Source organism: Marmota marmota, unplaced genomic scaffold (genome assembly GCF_001458135.2).
Source record: "Marmota marmota marmota unplaced genomic scaffold, marMar, whole genome shotgun sequence".
Lineage (NCBI taxonomy): Eukaryota > Metazoa > Chordata > Mammalia > Rodentia > Sciuridae > Marmota > Marmota marmota.
In genome coordinates this window covers 7,991,874-8,003,706 of record NW_025999900.1, presented here as the reverse complement: position 1 = coordinate 8,003,706, position 11,833 = coordinate 7,991,874, and the positions used below count along the sequence as shown (strand labels likewise).

At 38.8% G+C, this 11,833-nt stretch overlaps 1 protein-coding gene across 2 annotated transcripts in view; it reads left to right on the top strand.

Moving 5' to 3' along the window:
* The window catches only part of Dcaf5 (DDB1 and CUL4 associated factor 5), a 100,606-nt gene that overhangs the window by 35,068 nt on the left and 53,705 nt on the right, over nucleotides 1-11,833 (top strand). For both annotated transcript variants that reach the window (XM_048798569.1, XM_015490507.2), the window contains 2 exons: nucleotides 198-337; nucleotides 2,395-2,524. In XM_048798569.1, coding sequence (XP_048654526.1) covers nucleotides 198-337; nucleotides 2,395-2,524 — 270 coding nt within the window. The remainder of the gene's footprint in view (nucleotides 1-197; nucleotides 338-2,394; nucleotides 2,525-11,833) is intronic.

Sequence of the window (11,833 nt, the reverse complement as noted above, 5' to 3'; positions counted from 1 at the left end):
TTTTTTTTTTTTTTTTTTTTTTCATTTGAAAGTTGAACATTTACCTTTTAGGAAATACAGTATCCTTTAGGTTTAGCTAGGCTGACTTTCTCCTAAGAAGAGAGACTGCACCCTAGGTGCCAGAGAGCTGGGACTCTGTGCTATGTTTGTGTGTATGTGTGTGCCTGTGTGCCTCTCTCTTGCTCTCTGTTTCTCAGCAGCGAGACCTTGGATGTGTTTGCTCATGAAGATGCAGTATATGGCTTATCAGTGAGCCCAGTAAATGACAACATTTTTGCCAGCTCTTCAGATGATGGTCGGGTTCTCATTTGGGACATCCGGGAGTCTCCCCATGGAGGTAGGGTCACCGGACAAAAGACTACTGGATTGTGTGTACAGTTTGATGTCAAGTTCTTTGCTGTGACCTGAGTATTTGAGTGTGAATGTTGTTAAAGGAGAAAAAATGTGAGTCACATGGCAGCACAGTGTCTTTGGAGGTCCCATACTGCCCTAAGTAGTCAGAAGTGGGGCATCTTTGTCAGCTCATCTCCACCCACCTGTGAATTTTCATGCACCCTTGCACTTGGCTGTTAGTGGCTCCAAGAAGCAGAAGATGTGGCACCTCATTGTGGAGGGTAACCATCAAAGGCCAGCTATGTGTGGTGCTGACATGCATAGATCCTTAGTTGTTTACAGAGAACGGGGGTGCTGTACACTTTCTTGCAAACTTAGTTGCAGGCTTGTTCTTTTGTTGAAGAAAATCACAGAACCTTGCCTTACCTGCATGTAGGATTGTAAAATGATGGCAAATATGTTCTGTATGGAAATTGTCTTGTGAATGCCCCCAAGTGTGCTCTTTCAGTCTCTGATGTGTGATTGAAGAACTTGTTTTGATGACTTTCTCTGAAGTTCTTCAGGAAATGCATCTTCTTAGCTCATTTCCTACAGAGGGATTTCTCTCTCTGTCTTTAAAGGCCCTTTCCTCCAGTGCCACTGTCATGCCCACCTCTCCCCTTTAGTTTGGCTGTGTAATGATAACACCTATGTACACTGAGTTTACTAGCCTGCCTGCTTCGTCTGGCTGGGTCTAGGTCTTTTTATTTTTCTATATTTCAAACATGTAACATGCTGGGCTGTGCTTGTTATTGAGGTTCAGGCTATCATAGAAGCTTGTCCTTAGGGTCAGGCAGGTCAGGTTACAGCAAGAAGCACTTACAGCTCAATCTCTATGTGATTAGTAGATGAGATTTTCCTTTGTTTGCACTGCCTGATGACTGCAAGTACTTCGCCTGCTCAGAGACTTATGTAGTAATGTATTTGGAAATCATAGACTGAAAAGTGCTTTCTGTCTTTCACTCTAACAGGTTCCATAAAAGTGATTCCTTCCTCACTTGGAGCCTGATAATTAATACAGATGGACACAGGGGTTGTAGGTGAAGTTGACTGGGACCTGACTGAATGCAAAAGAAGTTCAAGTATTAGTTTTTTAAAAAAATATTTTTAGTGGGACATGGTGGCACATACCCATAATCCTGGTGTGGATGCATGCCTATAATCCCAGCAAATCAGGAGGCTGAGGCAGGAGGATCTCAAGTCTGAGAATGTCCTGGGCAACTTAGCAAGACCCTGTCTCAAAATAAAGAATAAAAAGGACTGCAGATGTAGCTTATTGGTAGAATGTTTCTGTGTTCAATCCCTAGTACTGGGTTGGGGGGGAAGGTAAATAAATGAATAAATAAATAAAATAAAAAAAGGACTGGGGCTATAGCTCAGTGGAGAGTGTGTGGTCATGAAGCCCTGGGTTGAATCCCCAATACCTACCCTCTTGACACACATTCTAATACTGGAAGTCAAATCATAAAAATAAACACTAAGCCATTTAGGCATTGCAAACCATAAAAAAAATTAAAATAAAATTTAAAAAACAACCTTGTACTATTGTTTTGCGCTATCTTAATTTTTTTCACTGTTTGGCTTTGTCTTCACTGAATCTACTGCAGTTTTAAAACTTTTATTTTTTAGACTAATAAATTTGGATTAAAGTTGTAATAATTGTACCAGAAACTGATCATGAATTTTTTTAGCTCATGTGGAATTCAGTTTTACTAACTAACTGTAAAATAGTTTACCTTCCCCTTTTCAGGTACTGTATGATTTCTAAGTATTGTGACTTAAAATTTGGTTAAATGTTTTTAAATTACTGTTGTTGTATTTTCTGCATGAAGAAGTGTTTGAAGGACTCAGGAGGGAATTTGAGGAAAGGTATCTGTGGTGATGTGTACTATGTTGGGGTTCTGGTTCTTCGGGGGGATTATTCAAAAGTATGCTCCTACTTGGATTCATACGTTTACTCATCTGACTGCCATTGACCCAAAGATGACTAGAATGAACCAATCATAATTTCTCTTTTCACAGAGCCCTTCTGCCTGGCAAACTACCCATCAGCCTTTCACAGTGTCATGTTTAACCCTGTGGAGCCCAGGTTATTGGCCACAGCCAATTCAAAGGAAGGAGTGGGACTCTGGGATATCCGAAAACCTCAGAGGTGAGCCCCTCTTAATTCACACTTTCCCCTCCCTTATTTCTCAGGTAAAGTGATTAGCCAGCAAGTGTTGTGAACTTGTTTGACAGCTGGTCTCAATTAGACATCTCTTAACATGCACTGGTGTTTCTGAAGCCAAAAGAACCTATTCCCAAGCAGCCAACAAAATGAGAAATCCATAGACATTGCTGATGAGGAGTTATAAGTTGTAATCTGGATTCTGGATGGGGTCAGTTCTAGGCAATTACTTGAAGTAATTGCCCCAGCCTCCTGAGCTGCTGGGATTATAGGCATGCATCCACACCAGGAGTCTTATTTTATTTCGAAGCAGGGTCTCCCTAAGTTGCTGAGGCTAGCCTTGAACTTGTGATCCTCCTTCCCCAAGTAGCTTCAGTCCTGCCTTTTTTCTTGAGACCTGGCATTCCCTACATGTGCAGGAACTCTTCCACGGGGAGAGGGATTTGCCAAACTCACTGCTGTTAAACCAGGGGTTCTTAACCACAGGCTGGAAGGAGTTCCTCTAAATTGTAAGCCCCCAAATTATATAAATGTAAGTGTATTTTTCTGAGAAGGAAATTTGTTTGCTTTATCAATTTCTCAAAAAGGACCAGTGACCACAAAAGTTTAAGAGCCACTGCACTATAGTTTTGTGGACCTAGTATATTTGCCTTCTGATTTCATTATTAAATAAGCACACCTTGGACAATCTTGACCTAGTGGTATAAGTCACTAATGGGTGAATTTCAAGCATCATTAAAAGATGTGGAAATGGGGTTGAGTAGGAGGTTCTTTCATGAAAATCCCATGAGGGAAGGATAACCTTTTATGGGACCTGTACATAAAGCTGACCTTGCTTTATAAAAGACAGCTAGCTTTTCTGGAAATCCTATGGGGAGGCAGTTTTATTTTGTAAAGCAATATTATAGAAGATGGGGCTGGGGCTGGGGCTGTAGGTCAGTGGTAGACGCTTGCCTAGCACATGTAAGGCCCTGGGTTCGATCCTCAGCACCACATATAAATAAAATAAACATATTGTGTCTAACTGCAACTAAAAAATAAATATTTTAAAAATATATAGGGGCTGGGATTGTGGCTCAGCAGTAGAGCTCTCACCTAGCACAGGCGGGACCCAGGTTCGATTCTCAGCACCACATAAAAATAAAGGCATTGTGTTGTGTCCATCTACACCTAATAAATAAATAAATAAATATTTAAAAAATAATTAAATAAAAGTAAAGAATATATAGATGAATGAAATGGAAAGTAAGTAAGTTTATATTTTATGGGCCTCAGATGAAAGGGCAGTTAAGTATAGAGAATTATCTTCCTTGAATTTTCGTCTTACCTAATTCTCTCTATGAGGCAGTCAAAGGGAGTTGAAACTATTACAGCAGATCTGTGTAGGCAGGGAGTGTCCCTAGTGTTGAGCAGGGCTCCCTGAGGTACCACAGGACAGCACAGCTTTTGCTAGGCCTTTCTGTTGTATATACACTTGACTCTTGTTTCTCCAGTGCATGTAATGGTAGTGCCTTTGCACTGTATGCTTATGGAGATCTGCTGTCTTCAAGGAAGACAATCTCTAATATTCATCAGCAGAGTATTCTACCACTCACACTTTCTAGGAACAACTGTTCTGCCTTATCCACACTACAAAAGGCAGGGTTTGGACTGATTATGCCAACTTTCTCCTAATGTACTATCTCCTTCACTTAAAATTGCAATGAATAGCTGGCAACAGGAGTGGGGCACTGAGCTATTTCATCTCCAGTGGAAAGCTTGAGTAATTCATGATATCAGCAGTGTCTTGAGAGAAGAGGGGGAAGGAGTGTCTTAATTCTCCTCTTGATTCTCTTCCAGTCTCCTCCACTAGTTTATTGCTATGCATCGCATGGGCCCTTTCCTTGTTAAACTTACAAAGGGCTCCTTTCTTAATAAAATTTCTAAGTGATGATTATTATTTAGTTTTACACTGACATTTAGGGTTTTATACATACAATTATTTAAGTATTTAAAGGTAAACAAAAAAGAAAGAAGAACCCTGACATGCTTTTTGAATGTTTGTATATTAAGATGGTTCTTCTACTTCCAGGTCTCTAATTACTTATTCTCTCCAAAGGTAACAACAGTGAAAAAAGAGTCTTTCCAGGACATAATTTAATGCAGATATTAGCATGCATATGTATACTTTAAAAAAATTAGACTGCTGGCCATGGTGGCACATGCCTATAATCCCAGCAACTCAGGAGACTTGAGGAAGAAGGATCACAAGTTTGAAGCCTGCCTAGGCAATTAAATGAGACCCTGTCTCAAAATAAAAATGAAGGTTGGGGATGTGGCTCAGTGGTAAAGTGCCCCTGGGTTTAATTTCCAATACCACTAAAAAAGAAGAAAAAGAAACTGAAAGAGCCTGTAATATCCACTATTCTCAACTCCTCCGAACCTTCAATTAACATGTCCTGGAGATCTTTTCTTATCAGCACTTACAGATTTGGCTCATTCTTTTAATGGCTATGCGATGTCCCATTAATGTGACATACCTAAAAACTAGTACTTGTTTCCAATTTGGGGCCTCTATAAACAAGGCTATGTTGAACATGTTTGCACACCTGTTTTGGCCTACTTTTGCAAAATATCTTTAGGAATTCAGAATAGTATTTTTTGTTTTGGGGGGTTTTTTTGGTGGAGGTCTGAATCCCAGGCCTTATGCTTGCAAGGCAAGCACTGTACCAACTGAGCTACATCCCCAGCCCAAGAATAGTGTGTTTTTATATTTTTGATAAAAATTGTCAACTATACCCCCACCACCAAAGCTGCATTGACTTGAGATTATGTTTTCTCCAGACCCTCACCAACAATGAAAGTGTTTCTAACATTTTAGAGGGAAATTATAGCCTCTTGTTTTGATTTCTTCTTTAGCTCATGGTTGAGGTTTTGTGGTTTCTTTGGTAACATATAATTTTCAAAGTCCATGAGGGAAAAGAGTCACCTAATAAAGCTATTTGGTAATCTTGACTGATTTCTTTTTTTTTTTTTTTAATCAAAGGAGGAGCACAGTGCCAAGGGAACTAGGATGTTTTTGCCTGTTTATTCTAACCCTTCTAATATTCAGTGAGGCTCTCTGGGCATCAGGTAGAAAAGAGCATGACATATTCTTAGAATACTTCTTAATTTCACAAAGTGGATTTTGGGAATTAAATTACAGATCTTTTCTGTTCAGATTCCCTCAGTGCAAGTTGGTATGGAGGAGGGAGAGAAGGCGCTTTGTGTTTTCCATATAGGATTAATTATGCTGAGTTGCAGTAGATAATTTTTCTCTTGAGCACAGCTGCCTAGAAACCCTATCCCAGATCTTGGGGCGGTTCTGAGTCCCTTGGGTGGGAGGACAAGCCTGGAACAGGATAGGTGTACTTTAGGGATAAAGTATAGGGAGAGATTTTAGGGTATTTGTGAACCTCTTAAAATTACAGGTGAAATTATAGGTGCCTATTTGAGCAATCATATGCAGCATTTTTTTTTCCCTTGGAACAAAAGCTTTGTCCAGGTTCTCATAGAGACCCTTGACCTCAAAAGGATAAGAGTTGCTTGATGTTCTGACCATTTCAGGTTTAGAGCCTATTTTGTTTCCTTACCAGCCTTATTAGTGACTTCCAGCTTATAATAGCATGGACATGTAGGTGGGTGAATTCAGGGCCTACTTGGAAGGGCTGTTGGCCTTCTGGAAACGAATATAATCTCCTTGAAGCCATGAGGTAAGCCTTATATTGAGTCCTTTCTGGCTGAACCTATGGATTATTCAATTTTAAAATGATTTCTGTAGCCTATTTCAAGCCTAATCAATAATGTTCTACTTTAGTTTGATAGCCTGTAGATGTGTGAGCAGAGACATTTATGTTCAACTGCTGCCCTGAAATAAGCTGATTAGAGAGCTAGCTAGAAGAATAAAATGTCAGTTGTAGAAAAGAATTTAGTTATCACCGATTTCCTCATTGTACAGATTAAGAAACTAGCCTAGCAAGGTATGGGAACACAGAAGAACTTAATGGCTTATAGAGTATGGGATCCAAAGCCACACATATGGGTATAGATCCAGGCAGTACGTCTTAATAGCCACATGATCCTTAATAAACTACTTTACCTCTTAATGCCTTGTAATCATAAATAATAGCTAACTTTTTGAACATTACACATGCCAGGGGTAATGACAGTTACCTGAATAGCCACCTTATTTAATCCTTACAACAGCCATATGAAATAAGTTCTTATTGATTGATTGTACCAGGGACAGTCAATCACTGAGCCACATCCCCAGCCCATTTTTTATTTTGAGACAAGGTCTCATCAAGTTGCTTAAGCTGGCTTTGAATTTGCGATCCTCCTGCCTCAGCCTCCTGAGCTGCCGTAATTATAGGCTTGTGCCACTGTACCCAGCACTCTGTTATTATTTTAATGACAAGGAAATTAAGGCATAAAGAGGTGAAATAACTTGTGTTTATATACAGCTATATCCCCACTTTCCCCTTTCCCCCCCCAAATCAGATAGCGTCCCTATACATTCTAGTTTTTCTTGACCTATGCCTCCTTGCAGTAGAACTTTTCCAGAATTCCTGTCAGATTTTTCTGATAGACTTTTCCAACTCCTTTAGACTGTCTGCCCCTAAAAATTAACCCCTTTTCCCTGACTCATTGGCCCAGCCTCTGTCTTTATGTTGGCTTTCCAAGATTCTTGCTTTTCTAATCCTGGAAACCTGCATGTACTACTTATTTTGCTGTGAAACCTTAGAACAGAAGTTGGAAACTAGCTGCCCATAGGCTAGATTGAACCCACACACAGTCTTTGTTTGTTCTACATGATATAATAGAGATTGGCATATTACACAGAAAATGGCAGTTTCTCACATCTCTTGAAAAAGTCACAAGATCTCATATTCTCGGACTTGGTTCTCATATGGTTAGTAGTCAGCCAAAACTTAGTCACAGGCTGTCCTTTAAATTTGATGATGTGTCCAGGTCCCACCACTTCTTTATGTCTTGATATAGATAAAACCCCTCATTTCATTATTTGCCTGGCCCTATAGATATTGGAGTTGGAAGGGTCGGTTTTAGGGATTTTAAAGGTGATGAGTATAATTGACTGAATAAGAGAAAATGTCACATATATAAGAATATATTGAATATTTGAACAAGGTTTCATTTACTTCATTTAGATTATATCTGCTGTTATCTTTTTATAACTGTTGTCCCTTGTTGCTGCCAGCATCCCACTTATGTCTTGCTTAGACTATTGCAGTGGCCCTTGAACAATTTTCAGAACTGAGATCTTCTAATGAGTAAAGAATCAGGAAAAAGCAGAATTCCCTCTGCTGTCACTTTGCTTATTTCACCTTTTTCATTGCATGTTTTAGCTGTCTGCTCACCCACCACCCTTCTGATCTTTTTAGTATCTGTCAGGAACTGTTAGTTCTGTGACAGGTAACAGTGTCTTGCTTTGACAAGGATAATAGAGAGAGTGGTTCTTTCCCACTCAGTAAAACTAGGGCAAGCCAGGAATCCATACAGAGACTTACTTTATAAGATGGTGCTTTTAGGTGTTGTATACATGATATAACAGAAAATGGACAGTAGGTGCAAATTCACATTTTCAAAAGAAATTGTTCTTAGGACCTTGTCTGCCTTTGGAGATCTCTAGGTTAAAGAGATCTCTTTCTGGGCTGGGGATGTGGCTCAAGCGGTAGCGCGCTCGCCTGGCATGCGTGCGGCCCGGGTTCGATCCTCAGCACCACGTACAAACAAAGATGTTGTGTCTGCCGAAAAACTAAAAAAATAAATAAATAAATTCTCTCTCTCTCTCTCTCAAAAAAAAAAAAGAGATCTCTTTCTCTCTTTAGCGCCTATGTCAATCCTGCTTCTGTAGAGATCATATTAAATGTAAATCTTTGCCTTCTATACAAGCCGGACAATCTCTGCCATATTGCATTTGAAGATTGCTCATGCTATTGTGGGAAAATGGAGCTCAAGGTTCAACATCAAAGGCTGGAAAAGGTGCCTTATGCTTTGACATTTGTTTAAACTTTAAGGAATGAAGATTTTTCCTGATCTTGACCTTCTTCTTTTCATAATGTAGAACCATTAGAATGGACAGATTTCTTAAAATTTTTTTAAAAAGATCCCCAAAGCACTATATATGAAAGAAAAAAATTGATAAGTTGGATTACATTAAAATTAAGAACTTCTGTTTGTCAGACTTCGTTTGTTAATAGATAAGCTAAGGATAATAACATTTGTAATACATATGTTGAACAAAATTGCTATCCAGAGTATATAAAGAACTATAAACCAAAGACAAAAACCTCAGGTTTTTTTTTTGTTTTGTTTTGTTTTTCAGTGCTGGGGATAGAACACCAGGTCTTACACACACATACTAAGCAAGTGCTCTGCACTAAGCTACATCCCTAGCCCCTAAATTCAGTTTTTTAAAAGAGCAGAAATGTTGAACAGGTGCTTCACCAAACAAGATATCCATATAGCTAATAAGTGCTTGAAAGGTACTCAACTTTGTTATTTATGAGGTAATTGAAAATTAAAACCATAATGAGTTATCACTATATGCCCAGATAGATAAAACTTAAAAAAGATGAATAGTATTGAAAAGAGTGTGGAACAAATGAAGCTCTCATACATTGTAGGTGAGTCTAAATTAGGAAAAGCTAGTGTCATCTCTACAAAAGCTAAACATTTCACTCAGCAATTTCACCCTTAGGAATACCTAAGAGAAGTGTACACATATTTGCATCAAAGTCATACACAAGAATATTTCAGCTGCTTTTTTCATAATAGCCAAAAGCTAGAAACAAATTAAATGTCATTTAAAGGAAAATGAGTAAATAAACTGTGGAATAGCCATACAATAAAATGCTACACAGACATAAAAATGAATTAATTATAGATACACACATTGACATGGATGAATCTCATAGTCATAATGTAGAATGAAAAAAGCCAGATACTGATCAAACAGATCTATATTGTAAGTTCAATTTGTGTAACATTTAGAAACAGTTAGAGAAGTTATTGTAGTGGTTACCCAATCCCTAGAGTATTGACCTAGGTAGTCATATCTTGGTCTGGCTAGTGTTTTCATGGTTGTATACTTATATACAAATGTATTCACCTATATACATGTAGTATTAATGCGTTGATCCTATCATATTGTTAAAAAAAAATTGAAGGCCACTATTGCTTCACGTGTGTTATTACATTCTTCCCTGTGATTCTAGTGGTTGTAACAATATAATCATTTCTTTAGGGAGCTAGCTTAAAGGGACAAAAGAAGGGGAGGAAAGAGAGGAGAGGCCAGCATTTTTTTTTTTTTTTTTAGTTTTTTTAGGTGAACACAATATTTTTATTTTATTTTTATGTGGTGCTGAGGATAGAACCCAGTGCCTCATGCACGCCAGGCAAGTGCACTACCACTTGAGCCACATCCCCAACCGGAGCCAGCAGTTTAGATGGTTAGAAAATTGCAAGTCTGGGCTCAGTGAAGTTTGATTTTCAGAATGATGAGCTCTAGTCAAAAGATATGCCTTCTAGTTAGCTACTCTTTTCTTTCTTTCTTCTCCCACTCACTCATCTTTACCATACATAGTCATACAATACTCATGCAAGCATCCTATCCACTGAAACCCTTAATAAAAGCCTTGTTTTGGCTCTGGGGATATAGCTCAGTTGGTAGAGTACTTGCCTTGCATGCATAAGGACCTGAGTTCAATCCTTAGCAACACACACACACACACACACACAAAAAAAAAAAAAAAAGGCCGTGTTTTCTCCCTAACACTGTATTCCTTTTTTAACTTGTTTTTATTAATGTTATCATCACTTTTTAATCATTCTGGCTGAAGTCTCAGTCCTGGGTAATTCTTCTGTCTCTCCCTCTGCTGTAACCAGCCTTGTTCTGTTAGTGCCTGGTCATTCTTTGCCATTCACAAAGCTGCCACAGCATGTTACATCCATATCAGACTTTGCATAAGGCAACAGCTCTCTCTCTCTCTCTCTTTTAGAGAGAAGAGAGAGAGAGAATTTTTTAATATTTATTTTTCAGATTTTGGTGGACACAACATCTTTTATTTTATTTTTATGTGGTGCTAAGGATCTAACCCAGCGCCCCGTGCATGCTAGGGGAGAGCATTACTGCTTGAGCCACATCCCCAGCCCCAGCACCCTCTCTTTAACTTGCCTGTTTGTTTGTTTGTTTAGGAGGGTACTGGGGATTAAATCCAGGGGCACTTAACTGAAGCCACATTCTCAGTCCTTTTTATTTTTTATTTTATGACAAGGTCTCACTAAGTTGTTTTGGGCCTCACTAAGTTGTTGAGGCTAGTCTTGAATTCTAGATCCTCCTGCCTCAGCCTTCCAAGCTGCCCAGATTACAGGTGTGCACCACCATGCCTGACTTGCCTGTTTCTAATAGCAGTATCCTTAAACATAATTTTTACTATTGCCCTATGCAGGAGCTTTAGCAACTTCTTATGATCTTTGTTTAATTTGCATCCATGTCCAAAACTTATAATATGAGATGTTCTAAGAAAAAAATAATTTTGTTTTGGAATGAATGTATGACCTACTTTACTGGATAAAATCAGAACTCCTTAAGCAGTCTGTTCTTTCTCCATGCAGCCTCCCTTCTCCCCTTGTATTACTCCCAAACATACAAACAAACAGAGGAGAATTTTTCCTTTTTTCTTTAACTGTTCAGTTCCTAGTTACTGAGGTCAAGTGATAACCCATAAGGGAGAACTTCCTTGCTAGACCTCCCTATTACATATTCTTCCTTTACTCACTGTGTCCCTAGGACCCAACGGTTAAGTATCTAATGAACAAAACTTAGCCTTAGGTGGGGAAAGGATTTCTCGGTTCACTACTTCTATAAAGTAGTTATGGTCTGTGGCATTCATGTTGCATGTATTAGCCACTGCATTTACCATTATTAATTGTTAAATGACTATGTTTTTACCTCCAGCTGAGTACTGGGAAGGATATCTCTAATCCTTCCCAGTACTCAGTGATTGCTTCTCAGAAAGGAGGTACTTGTGCTAATCAGTATTATTACTTGTGCTTTTCTGTGAATTTTAAAGGACAGAGCCATGTGTCATTCATCTTTAATCTCTAGACCCTAGCACAATTCTTGCAATGTTATAGAAGCTTAGTATATGTTGAATGAATGCATAGTATTGTGCTTATCCCAAATCCCCAAAAAAACCAAAGGTCAGATGTTCTCCCTGATATGTAGCCACTAACACTCAACAAGGGGCGGGG